General features: G+C 38.9%; 1 protein-coding gene and 1 pseudogene across 4 annotated transcripts in view; one reads left to right on the top strand and one right to left on the bottom strand.

The window, feature by feature from the left end:
• AP2B1 (adaptor related protein complex 2 subunit beta 1) overlaps nucleotides 1-13,827 on the top strand; it is a 99,606-nt gene that overhangs the window by 70,573 nt on the left and 15,206 nt on the right. For all 3 annotated transcript variants that reach the window (XM_081115771.1, XM_081115772.1, XM_081115773.1), the window contains one exon: nucleotides 1,916-2,045. In XM_081115771.1, coding sequence (XP_080971897.1) covers nucleotides 1,916-2,045 — 130 coding nt within the window. The remainder of the gene's footprint in view (nucleotides 1-1,915; nucleotides 2,046-13,827) is intronic.
• LOC308568737 (ubiquitin-conjugating enzyme E2 variant 1 pseudogene) lies at nucleotides 2,925-5,695 on the bottom strand (annotated as a pseudogene). Its single transcript has 2 exons — nucleotides 5,677-5,695; nucleotides 2,925-3,192 (listed from the first exon to the last, which is right to left on the bottom strand). The product of its transcript is annotated as a ubiquitin-conjugating enzyme E2 variant 1 pseudogene (transcript).

Genomic DNA, 13,827 nt, shown 5'->3' with positions numbered 1-13,827 from the left:
CTCTATGGATTCTTTTACTGTTCTCTGCCTCCAAGGAACAGAGCCCTGTCTTCAGGGTATTTGTTTCCCCTTTGGAAAGTGGTGCTTTTTGAGCTCTGTCACCCCCAGGCTCACCTGGGGACTTTCCACCTTCTTTCTTCACTTCACCTCTATGTTTTCCCCTGTTTGATCTTAGTCCTATTCACAGTACTTTACACTAGGAATGGGGTTCTCTTCTGAGAATGGATATTTACAGTCAGTCTCTGAGGCCTCTACTACTAGTTTCCTTGGAACTTCCTGGGCCTCTCTGCTGCACCTCCAGAGCTTCTCTCACCAGTTCTGCTGATCTCATGTGCTGAGGCCATACTTAAATATAGTTTGGAGTTTGCAGGTTTTCTCTGACGTGTAGTTTTATAGGAGGGGAAGTTGTAGATTTATAGGGAATTTTTCCCTCCTTTGTTTCCTTCATATCATTTCCAAGAGGAGCAATTGGAAGATTTAGAACTAAGCTGCTGCCATGTTTCTATGCCAATATCGACTACTGATAGAGTTTGTTGATCATGAGAGCAAGATCAAAAGAGGAAAATGGTTTCTTGACCTATAAATGTTATGCCAAAGTGAGTGACATGTTCATGGGATCATTTCATTATTATATTTTGATATTCTAAAGTATAGTTTATCTAGGAAAAGGAAAATGTTTTTCTGCCATCCTATGACTCTTGAAAGAGATACTACTTGTATAAACTCTTTAACTTTTATCATTTATTTATTTGTTGTACCTGCAGGCCCACTTTTTCCTTCCCTCTCCATCTCTGAAATTTATTTTTTTAATATGTCTTTATTGATTTCAGAGAGAGGAAGGGAGGGAGAGAGGTAGAAACATTGATGATGAGAGTCATTGATCTGCTGCCTCCTGCATGCCCCCTACCAGGGATCGAACCCAAAACCGGGGCATGTGCCCTGACTGGGAATCAAACCGCGACCTCCTGGTTCATAGGTTGATGCTCAGCGGCTGAGCCACACCGGCTGGGCAGACATTTATTCTTAAGTTTCTCTGATGTGAGATATGGCTGCCCTCCTTCATATGCTTTTTTTTGTAATGTAACTTCAGACTCATGCTTTTCCCATCTCTTTACTATTCTTGTGTTATTATTAGGCAGGCTTCTCTGAGAAGTCAAACTGATGGGTACTGTACTCACTGTCTGTCTTAGTCTTAGAAAGTGGCCATATTTGGAACTACAACTGCCTTTTTCCTAATGATTGTATCCTGTGTAAGTAAACACAAAAGAAAATGAGAATTACCAATAAATTCTCTGGACTGGTCAGGCAGGTTATCAAGCTAGTGAAATAATATAAACGTATTGTACTTTATATAGGGGATTATTCAGTCTTTTTTCTTTCAAGGATTATCTAAGGAAAGATGTATTTTTAAAAAGATACTTATTGCCCGGCCGGGCGTGGCTCAGTGGTTGAGTGTCGACCTGGGATCCAGGCAATCGGGGTTCAGTTCCCTGTCAGGGCACATGCCCAGGTTGCGGGCTCTATCAGTGACTCTCTCATCATTGATGTTTCTTTCTCTCCCTCTCCTTTCCTCTCTCTGAAATCAATAAAGATATATAAAAAGATACTTGTCATATCTGCCCCTCATGGTGTGATAAACATTAGAAACTTTTAGAATCCAAGCACTAACAAAGCAATTCTGTGCTTATGACTATTTGTCCTTCCTCAAATTCATTTAACAGAAAACAAAAGTTATGTTGTAACCAGTGTTGTAGTAAATTAGAATTGAGCATCTGGGGTCTTACTATTCCTTCATTTAATATTATGTAAAGAATTATATTTCCTTCAAATGGAGTAAAAAGCCATTGAAACCCAATGATGTGGCTAAATCCTGCCTCTTGATTAACTTCTAGAATTTCTTCACCCTCTCTCCTAGCTTTGGTGTCATCCCCAGCACTCCTCTGGCCATCCATACACCACTGATGCCAAACCAGAGCATCGATGTCTCCCTGCCTCTCAACACCTTGGGCCCAGTCATGAAGATGGAGCCTCTGAATAACCTACAGGTTAGAGTTTTACTTCACGCAGGGTACAAGTTGATATCTTGCCAATTTTATTTTATTTATATATGAAACAACCTCTCTCTTCTGTATATTAGATTTGATCTTGGGGTAGGATTTGTAATAACTCTGTGGAGAAGAGTTTGTTTTTTGTTATTTATTTATTGTTAAAGTCATGCATTGAGATGGAAAGTTATTCATTCTTTCATTCAAACATTTAGAAACTTTTTAAGATCTTTTTTACAAACTTTTTGTTCTTAAACCTTACATAGAGAATTTGAATGTCATTTCTATAAAAGTAGATTTTAGTAGAGAATCAAGTGAAGGTTATCTTTAAACACCTAACTTATAGTTAGGTTATCTAGATTTAAATACTTGTTGTTAACACATATCTATGATAAGTGTAGCAGAATGTTAGAGGAACTCGGAACTTTTATCAGGTCTACAGGAGCCTCTGAATCTTGAAAATATTGTATTTTTTAGAATGTTTAAGTCCTAGGTTAGAGTTTTATTTAGTTTTCATCTATTTTGAATTTCTCTTTGAAATATAAGCTTTCTGGGGTTCAAACAACATGAAGGCAGAGTGGTAAGCATGTGAGCTGAAACTGTAACAGCCTGAAGGAATATTAAACGCTGGAAGTTGGGTTTGTTGTTATTGTTATAGCACAACTTATTTCAAATGGACAAAAAAATTAGTATCATTTATAGTGTATTAAGATAAATTGCCTTAGAAGGGGAGCTTCCTTTTCAGTACGTTGAGGTCTATAAGATGTATCTAGAAAATTCACTACTGTGGAAACTGAAGACTGCTTAAATTGAATGAGGGGAGGGGAAGGGCCTGTGGCTTTTTTTTTTTTTGGCTTTTTTTTTTTTTGGCTTTTTTGATTAATTGCTGTAACACTGTCCTTCAGGTGGCTGAGTTTCATATTTTCTTTAGACATCATTAGGCTCCTAAGCTACTGCAGGACAACTTTGATGCTATATAAATTCTGCCATTTTGCTAGCATTGATACGGCTCTTGAGTCTTCCACTCCATTAGAACTATTAACTCCATTCATATTTATTTTTGTTACAAATCTTACAAAGCAGGGCACTTCTGGGTGTTGAGGTCCATATTCTATTTTAAGGCTCTATATTCGGTTTTTATAAATTGCTTGAGCTCATGGTTGCTGCCATCTTGTGTCGCTGTTGCTAAAGGCAGGCAGAAAAAGATGCACTGTGCAGGACAGTCTGAAGACACAGCAAAGAGGATTGGTATTCCCATCCTGCCAAGAACTTGAAATGATAGAATAGTCTAAATGAGACTATAAAATATGTTTAAAATGATTTTAAAAATACCAGCCTCCACTTTCCAATCAAGACAGGTGGGATTCCATTGCTTACTCTTCTGGAAATACTATTGTGAGATACTACTACTGGTGGTGAGACATCAACAGAAAATTACTTGGAGTTAAAACTGCATATTTCTCAGTAGTGTAAATAGCAACCAAACAAGCCTGTTTTCCAGTTCACTTACTGCCTCGTTGCTGCAATTGTTGACTGCCTCTTTTCCAGCAAAGGGTGTAATGATTTAGAGTATAGATGGGTGAGTCACAACATAACTTGGCTCCAACTAGAAGAATAGAACAAGGATTACTGTGCAGATGGAATCGGCTATTACTATGATGAGAGTATGGTGTTAAGGGGCTTTTCCAGCACAGAATCCTGAAGTAGGTAACTAACTAACCCAAATCTACATCTGTTTTCTTTATATTGAAATCTAACCTCCTGTTGGCCCAGAGAGCCTGAAGCCTGATATTTGAGGACAGTCAGCATGAGTGCAAGAATGCTTTACTTTAGAAATAGGAAATGGAATCCAGGTCACAAAAACCAGGGCAAATTTTCTGCTCTTAAAAAAGAAACAGTAAATAAACTAATGTCAGTTTTCTTTCCTATTCGCATTTCCATTTCACATCAGTGAAATGAACATCCCAAGTAGAAACCTTCATAACGTTTTTGTTTTTACAAACCTGCCATTATAAAAAGCAAAATTGAAACAGGCTCACAGATACAGAGAGAACTGATGGGTACCAGAGGGGAGTGGAGTTTGGGGCACTGGCTAAAAGAGGTGGAGGGACTACCAAGCACGGATTTGTAGCTACAAAAGAGTCACGGGAAAGTAAGAAAAGCATGGGGTATATAATCAATAATGTGGTAACTATGTATGATGCCAGTTGGGGTACTGGAAATATCAGGGCGAGCACTGTGTAAAGTATATGATCACTTAACCACTAAGCTATACACCTGAAACCAATACATTTAAAAAAAAAAAAAAGAAAGAATTGATTCTTTCTGTATGTAGTTTTTATTATCTTTCTGTCTATTTACCTATCACCTTTAAACCCCACATGTGTTGTTTAATAAGGGGACAAATATTAATTAGTGAAAAGAAATAATGTCTCTTGGTTTTTTTCTTTGTCTCTTCTAAAACAAAGCAATATTTCATCAGTTCTATTCATTTAAGCTTTGAATGATTAGGGCAAAAAGTGCTGAAGATGCTAGCTGGAAAGGACACAATCTTGCAGTCCTATTTATTCATATCCTTAAGATCTTTGTCACCCAAAAGGTTTTGTGGGGTTTTTTTTGCCAGTGTATGGCCCTAAGAAAATTCTGTCCCTTGCTACTCCTACATTGCAGTACCAACCTGTGAGTAAATCAGTTGCAGATGGTGCCTGTCCCTGATATTTCATGTCTTACATATGTCCATTCACACTCAAAGCCCACAGCTCTAGCTGTTGTACCAGAAAAACTGGTAAATGCTTCCAAACGGAAGACTTTTTCAGCCACTTCCGTCAAATGAAGCAAACCAGCTAGGCATCTGCTGACTTTTCTTGACTGTTGTGCAGTGCAAACAAGTTCAGCATTAAAGCCTCCTTTGGTCTTCAAGATTCATAGTTGAGGACTGTGCACTCTGATTGTTTTTATGGGACCACATACTACTTGAATGGAGGTTGAGTCCTTGATGTGGTGGATCTTATGGGAACTATAAGAGATCCCCAGGTCAGACAGGTAGATCCAGTGCTAAAAGTAACCCCTATAGATAGGACAGACCCTAAAATACTCCATTAGCAATATGTAGGCAATGGAGTCTTGGTTATGAAAGATGAAAACATTTTATTACCCAAGAAAGGAAAAGAGAAAATTGCTTTCTGTGATTGCTACTTCAAGTTTTATCTTTTTTTTGTGTCAATTCAGGACTTTAAACATATCCTTTAATCTCATCTGAGAATTAGAGTATCTTATATATGAGATATTTCTTTTCTTACTAGGTTGTCCTGTTTGAGAACACTCCTTATCCTTTTTGTCAAGATACCAAGATTTTACTAGGCAGTATCTTTTATCTTAATATAACCAGCACTCAATTTGCTTCTGGAACTCTCTTTACGAATGTGCCTATTAGTAGCAAATGCCCTGCCTGAGTAACACACATAGCAGTAGACAAGAACTCTGTATTCTGATAAGCAGAGGTGGTCTAATGGAGCATAAATCTGGCCTCAATGACAAGAGACAGTTGTTCCTGAACCCAGAATTCAATTCTCAAAACACCCAACATTGGGAACTAGTGCGTCATAAAAAAGGTCCTGTGAGATCAGATTACCCAAGTAACAGTAGTCCATGCTATGAATCTTGAGCAAATGATAATGTATTTCATAAAGTAGTTCTAAAGTAGTAATAAAAGTGACTTGTGGGTTTTCATCTATAAAAATCCCAGCCATCTTTATATTATGATAGTAAGTTAAGAGTTGATGATGAAAAATGGATCGGTTTTGTGTTTCTGGTTTGATAAGTGATTGGAAAAAGATTTAACCATGAGATCTTTATGCAATAGGGGACTTTCCAAAGCCTTAATGTATATTATAGGTAGGAATTGAAGGGAACTCCCTGGGATTTCCAGAGCTGTATTGAAGCCCACTTAAGAGCCATGTTTTTCCCTCATGCATATTTGCACTCTTATATTTTGCTGTAGCATTATATTCGGTGAGAGAGGAAAGTATTTGCTTTGTTCAAAAATTTTATGTAGGGATTATGCATAGGCTTTATGTTACTGAGGCTCATACGTCTTGAAAGTAAAACTTGACAAAACCTTTAAGCCATGTGAGTACAAACATAAAGAATGTAAAATCTCATGGTTGGAAGAGGTAACTTTTAATGTCTGTTTCAAACCCCGTTTCTGATGGAATTGACCCTATATGAGCAGTGATTGGAGTCTCAACATCTACATGAATGCTAATGATTTACTACCCAAAAATAGCCTACTTCATGTTCCTAAAACTCTGTTAGGAAATCATTTATATTGAACTGAAATATGTCTTTAAATTCTATCTGTAGATGTTCATTTTATAGCCAGGGTTTTATAGAAAGTTTCTGTATGAATCAAGGCTCGTGGGGCCTGAAAATCAGTCACATGGGCCTATAATGAAAATACTCAGTCTGAATTCGTTTTCCTTTTTATTCTACTTCAGGAAAGCGTAAGTTTATGGAAGGACATTTATTTGTATCTACAGCAAAATAGATGTCAGTTTATTGTTCTAATTTTTTTTTTTAATACATCTTTATTGATTTTAGAGAGAGGAAGGGAGATGGAGAGAGAGAGAGAAACACCAATGATGAGAGAGTTATTGATTGGCTGCCTCCTGCCCGTCCCCCACTAGGGATCAAGCACAAAACCTGGGCATGTGCCTTGACCAGGAATCGAACCACGATCTCCTGGATCCTAGGTCGATGCTCAACTGCTGAGCCATGCCGGCTGGGCTATTCTTCTAATTTTAAGAAAAACCAGTTAGAAGTAGAACTGGTAAGTGTATTTAGTATCAGTTACATTTTGAAGACTAAGGAACATATTATTTAATCATTCTTGAAAAGTGTGTGAATGAATGATGCTCCTTGGTATGGTGGCAACATTTCTTCCCAGGAACTGTTGAAGGAGTTTGGAAGGCAAGTACTCCAAATATGAAAGCACAGGACTTCTCAGTTCCATAGTTCATGTTGTGTTCCTGACAATAATTTCTCTTCTGTGTATGACCTGTTTCCCCAGTAAAACTACCCAGAGACAGCATCTGTGCACATTGTCCTGTCCATGTGCCCAGTCATTTTGGCAGCCACGTGCCCTTCTTTCCACGTTAAGGTTAGATAGTATGCCAGTCAGTACATAGGCACACCTGTCAACCTATCTGATTTCTGACTTGCTGCTAACTCACCTGAGGCTGTATGCTTATTATTTAGGACCTAGATTAGGTTCTAAATCAGTTTTAGCCCAGGATTTTAAAATGAATCATGTTGGTTCATTCTTATTACTGAGGTCTGTTTTCCTATTGAGTTTCCATTGGGTCTTCTGCCCCATGACATATCAGACAGGGGTGTGGGATGTCTAATCACTTTAACTGATAGTTTACTAGTTCTGTCTTCACCATTTTGTGATTCAGTACAGTATAAAGTATATTTTTAAGCTTAACAATAAGCCCTACACAGCAAAGAGTTCATATTGTTCATGTAAATAGTATTCTAAGGTGCAAAAGCTGTAACCAAGGGCACATCAGCCAGTCCTAGCAAGGTACACAAAGCTGTCATTAACGGGAAAAAGAAAAATCAATGCCTTAAGGTTTGGAGCCCATACAGGTCTGGCAGAACCTGTTTAGGGTAAGACCTTACGTTTTTGGGAATTTATCTGTCAGGCAGGCTGAAAGGCTTGTGAAACTATACAGTAATTTTGTTGTAGGATGCTGGAGGAAGAGATAATTTGGGGCTTGTAATAAAGGTTTCTGGATAGTAATCAGATTGGTCAGTATAGTATGGCATGTGGGTTCTCTATTGGCAGAAAGAGATCACATGTACATTTGCTGTATCTTTCTAATTTATTTTGCCTAACATATAAAACATGTTGAACATATATATTAAAGTTTTAACATATAAAACTTTTTAAAAACGAGGAAGCTACCTGGAACAGGAACAGATACAGTATGTCTTAGCATTATTTTCCCTTGACCTGAGTTCCTTGTGAAGCACACAGCTCCAAGTGACCCTTTCCACATAGGTATGGTCCTATCAGAATTTGTGACAGCTGCTTAATTCTTGCTATACCACCACTCTGTTATGCTCAGGTTTACATAGCCAATCTGGAAGAGCTTGTATTAATATTTTTCTAAGCAGAAAAAACAAAATCCTAACAGTGGCCTACAGAGCACTATGGGATCTCGCCATGCCTCACCTCATTGACTTAATCTGCTACTCCTCCCCTTACTCCACTCTAGCTACACTGGCTTCCTCATTGGTCTTTAGGTGGGTTTGAAATGAAAGTCTGTATTTTAACCTAAAGATGGTAGGTATTTTTGGCTTTGGCTGGAAACGCAGAACAGGTAGATTTAACTCCAGCAGCTAGCAGAAAGAGCCACGTCTGTTTGAGCCTCAGATGACATATCACACAGTTGGAGTCAGTGCCATTAAAAACCTGTCCCTCAGAGCAATTCCCCTAGGATCAGTTGACTAAGTGGTGTGGAGCTTGAAACCCATCTGAATCATTATTTCTCTGAGAAATGGAGATGGTCAGTGTCACTGCCTGGTCTTAGCTTGGACCAGCTGCAGATAATCTTCCCAAAAGCTAAGTGGAGAGCAAGAATAAAAGAAAAAACTATTCTTTAGAGGCTTGGAAAGGTCACAAGTGACGTCATGGAAGAGGAGATGATACACTCTCAAAGGTGAGCTGTGTGCCACTTGCCTTGGTTTTTCTTGTGGCAGTGCCTCCTGTGGTTATCTGTGGTGAGAGGCTGCATTTACCAGAGTTCAGACTGAGTTCATTTAGTACCTTTTTATAGTATTTTTGAGTACACTGGAACAAGGTAGGAATATTAATTTAGCCTGTTTGTCTCCAGCTGTGCCACCATAAAGAGGCTGCAGCTACTGCAGCAGGCTTCCTATACTATGGAAAGAAACTAATTGCTGGTTACAGGCTGAAGCTGACAGGCTGCTCTTTCCCCAGGAGCCTCTGAAAGTAACTTTTAAAAATCATTATTATTCTTAAGCATTTATAGGCTCCTTTTGTGTTTTCCAAGTGCCTCAGAATCATTTCTATTTGCTCTTCCTATTGATGTCCCAGAGAGGCAAGTTAATGTTGTTATGGCCACATGTTGCACGTGACAGACCAAAGGAACAGTGGATTAGATAATCTGTCCCTTGGTACCATCTGTGATCTGCTTTAGGCATCCTCAGAGGAGAAGCTCAGGTGTGCATGTCCCTTAGCTCATTGAACCTATTTCTTCACTACTTGCTTTTAATTTTGTGTATGAGTATTATGGTTTCTATACCTTTTGACTACAACTTACAATAAGAAATTTATTTGACATAGTATATATACACACACAACACATACATAAAACTGAAACACTTTCAGGAAACATTACTTACTTTTCATGAGATGCACTATATTTTCTATTCTATTTTTTATGCCAGTTCCAGCCCTCTAAATTAATTATAAGAACCACCATTTGGTTGTGACCCACACTTTGTTTTGTTTTTTAGTCCTCACCCAAGGATATGTTTATTGCTTTTAGAGAGAGGGAGGAAGGGGCAGAAAGAGAGAGGAACATCGATCAGTTGCCTCCCGTATTCGCTCTGACCGGGCATCAAACCTGCAACGTAGGTATTATATACCCCCACCGAGAATTGAACTGGCAGCCTTTTTGGTGTATGGGAGGATGCTCCAACCTGCGCCGAGGCATGACACACCGTTTTTAAAAACACACTGCTAGGAGGTACTTGAAGCTGAAGAATACACGTGACAGATTTTTCTGGAGCATCAGTTTTATTCAAAGGTAAAGGGAGAAATAAATTTTTTATATCGAAACGTATAGATGCATAATGGAATAGCATACAGCTTCAAAGAAATTGAGTTTTTATGATGGGCTACTTGGTATTATACTTCTAATCCCAACCCTTCTTCCCACCTTCACCCCAGTATGTATGTCCATACTTTTCTGTTAAGGAAATAGACTAGAAAAAAACTTAAGTACTGTTCTTTTGGGAACTTCATACCAAGTTCACATTTTCATTAAACATAAATGGTTGTTAGGAACTTTGAGTAGTATATTTGGCATTATTCATATTGAGTACTTAACTCTGCCAGTTACTGTTCTAGAAACTGAGTATACAGAGTGAAAAAAAGACATATCTTTCTTATGAAACTTTATTCTACTGAAGGTGGGGCATGTGGCACGGGGACAGGCAGTAAACCAACAAATAGGTAAAATAGTATTTTTAGTAGTCAGATGAGGGCCATGAAGGAAAATAAAGCAGAGATTGAGCAGGGAGTCCTGGGATTGGAAATTGGGTGGTGTAATTTTATAAATATGTTGGTCTTGGAAGATCTACCTGAAAAGATAGTATTTTAAAAAGCAAAGACCTAAGGGAGGCTGGGAATGAGCCATGCATATTACTGAAGGAGAATTCCAGACAGAGAGACAGCAAGTGCAAAAAGCCTTGACAGGAACATGCCTGGTATGTGCAAGGAGCTCAACAACAGGTTCCTGCGGCTGACATGGAGCAAGCGGGAGGAGAGTTGTAGCACATGCCATCAGGGAGGTAACTGGCATCAGATTATAGGCAATTGTAACTTTGGTTTTTATTCTGAGTGAGATGGGAGGTCATTGGAGGTTTGAGTAGAGAAGTATTTGTGAGCTGACCTACATTTTAAGTTCACTTTGGCTGCTGTGTCAAGAATAGACTGGGGAAGGTAGGTGTAGGGGTGGGGGAAACCAGTGCAGAAGCATGGAGACCATTAAAAGGCTTTGCAGTTTTCCACTTACTGAGTTTGGAAGGACAGCATGTTCTTTTAAGGATGAGGAGGAGAGATCAGGAATTAGTTTTTGGACATGTTCATTTGAGATATTATCGAAGCAGAGATACCAAGTAGGCAGTTGGATATATACGTGAATCATTGATTTCCCATAGGCAAGCTAGGTATTGATGTTAAAGCTCTTGGAAAATAGTTCCCTGGCTTGTCTGGATTACGTCTTCCTATTCTGTACCTGTTGGGATAATTTCAAAAAACAAGGATCTCCCCCCTGCTTTCAAAGCAATCAGTATCATGCTCTTTAAGGTTGACTCAGTTGTATTTCAAAGGAACTGCCATCTGGATTGGATTCGAACTGGCTTCATACTGTGCTCCCTGATTCTTTTATGCCTTAACCCCCTAGGAGTGATTGGTGTATCCTCGGAGAATCTGGTGTTCTTTGGGTTGTGATCGGTATTCTTCCTTAGCATATAGATGTTATTTTAGCTCAGTGATTTGAGGCTAAAAGAGCGCACATATCCCCCCATCCCTGCCTCATTGAGTATCAGTTTATGTAATGAGGGAAATGTTACTGATGGGCTTATGTTATGCAGATGAATGATGTGGAGGTAGAAAAAAGGATGAGAAGTGAGCATTTCATTCCATTTGCTCAACACCTTCCCCTTCATTTCATGGACAGATATTCATGTCACTAGTATGCTAGTGACAAATGAGAGCCCCTGCACTCGAGGAGCCCATTGTGTTGAGGGTGAGGCAGGTGTAAACCTTTATTGTACGCTATAGTGGAAGTGTATGCCCTTGGTGCTATACAGGGAAGGATAAGAGCGGATCCAGAGAAGTCTTAGGCTTGAACTGAATCAATCTGAAGATTACATAGTAGGGCCCTGGCCAGGTAGCTTAGTTGGTTAGAGCATCGTCCCAGTACACCAAGGTTATGGGTTCAATCCCTGGTCTGGGCACATGCGAGAAGCGACCAGTGAGTGCATAAATAAGTGAAACAACAAATCAATATCTCTCAAATCAATAAAAAAAAGATTACATAGGTATTTTTCCAGACAGCTAAAGCTTCAGGAGAAGACTTTATTAATAGAAAGAACAGCATGTAAGAAGGCACAGAGCTGTGAGTTTCAGTGTTTGGGGAACAAGAAGTAATTTCAATGTGATTGAAGTTAAGGAAATGGGCTAAAGAGGTAGGCAGGGACCAGAACCAAGAGATGGATGTAGCACTAGCCAAGATTAAAAGTTTGAGAGCTGTAAAATGCAGATTTAGAAAAGCCAGTGGAAAAGACCTGAAACATTTCCTCCCAAAGACTGACCTGTGTGCAGTTGATATTGTCAAGAGATGATATTTTACTAAGGGTTTAGTAGCAGGAAGAAGCAGGAAGCTAACAGTTTGCTAATAAGCCCTTTTATCTCTCCTAATCTCTTAGCATAGTAGTACTACATTTGAACATGTGTAAGATTTCGGATAAATCTAATATGGTTATCCTTATTATGAAAAATTCTGAGTTTAAAAAAAAAAAGTGAAACAGAAGACAGTGAAGGAACGGGGAATTTTTCCTTAACAAAAACTTGTTATAGTACTTACTTTAAGCTAGGCACCCATTCTAAGTGCTTTGCGAATATTAACTCATTAACCCATGCATTCAGTACTGTTATCTCCATTCTACAGACAGAAAATTGAGCTGAGTACTACTCGCCCAAAGTCACACTCAGCTAGTGAGTGACAGTCAAAATTTGAAATCAGGTTGTCTGTTCTGGTTCCCTAGTCCATGTTCTAAACCACTGTGTCCACTGCCTCTGCTTTTCCCAGCTTCTCAAAATTATTCTAGAACAGAAGTCCAGGGAAAATTTTCAGAGTGTCCTGAAACCCCTGAAATTGTATGTCAAAATATTGCACATATGTTTTTCAGAAAGAGGGTCCATGGCTTTCATCTGTGTATTAAGGGTCCTCAAGCAGAATGCTAAACTAACCTAGCGGAGCTTTTCATGTGTTTCATCACTAAAGAACTCCCAATTGTAATATGGCTTCCCTCAGAACACTATGTATAAGTTTTTGGTTAAATATCACCAATATTATCCCTTGGAAGACAGGGATTATCTTTTCTGTATTCTTTATATCGGAAATGGTTAGTAAACATTAATAAATGCTTGAATGAATGGCACATTGTGAAATATGACTTTTATATTCAAAGATGATAGTAGATAATCACATTTCACTACCCCACCTGTACCACCCCAGTTTTCATTTCTAAATGCCCTTCATAGAGCTTGGCACTCCTCTATCCTCTTAGTTTCTTTATGTGAAATGAGTCCTCCTCTCATTGCTAAATGCCCCATTAATTAGAAAATGTCTCACAGAAGCCCACGCTGGTATAAATCTTTTGAAGTGGTGCTTTAGTATCTCAAAAATATCTAAAGTCCCACTTTAATGTGAGGTTGGTTTCTCCGCTTACATTGAGAATCCTGCTGTCATGATATTTTGGGCATCAGGTTATGTGATATAGGTCAGAAACTCCTGGAAGGTTGGTAATTGAAAGGTTAAAAACACACGTTACAAGGAAAGTAATTTGATGGATTCTTCAGGGGGAGAGAACCGGAAGACTGTCAAGTAGACGTAACCAAACTTACAGCAGGACATAAAGGTACTATTTAAGGTGGGGAAGAGAATAAATGTAAAAGAACTAGAAGTACTCTGGAAAGAGGATATTTGGGGCTCATGGCCAAAGTTTTGATGATGAGATAGATATGCTGTTGAAGTAGGGGCATTTGTCCCAGAGAAAAAAGGTGTTGGGAGTTGGGGGGATAGCGGTGCTAGGTAGGCACTTCCCCCCCCTTTATTTTCTTAGAGCAAAATGAAAGAAATAGGCATGGTTACTGATTATAGAACTTGCCCAGAGAAATGTTTCCCTGCAGTGCCAAGAGCATAAATAGGAAAGTCACTAGTGACAGAAACCAGTGGGAAGT

Source organism: Miniopterus schreibersii, assembly GCF_964146895.1.
Source record: "Miniopterus schreibersii genome assembly, chromosome: 16".
Lineage (NCBI taxonomy): Eukaryota > Metazoa > Chordata > Mammalia > Chiroptera > Miniopteridae > Miniopterus > Miniopterus schreibersii.
This window is presented reverse-complemented; position numbering and strand designations above follow the sequence as displayed.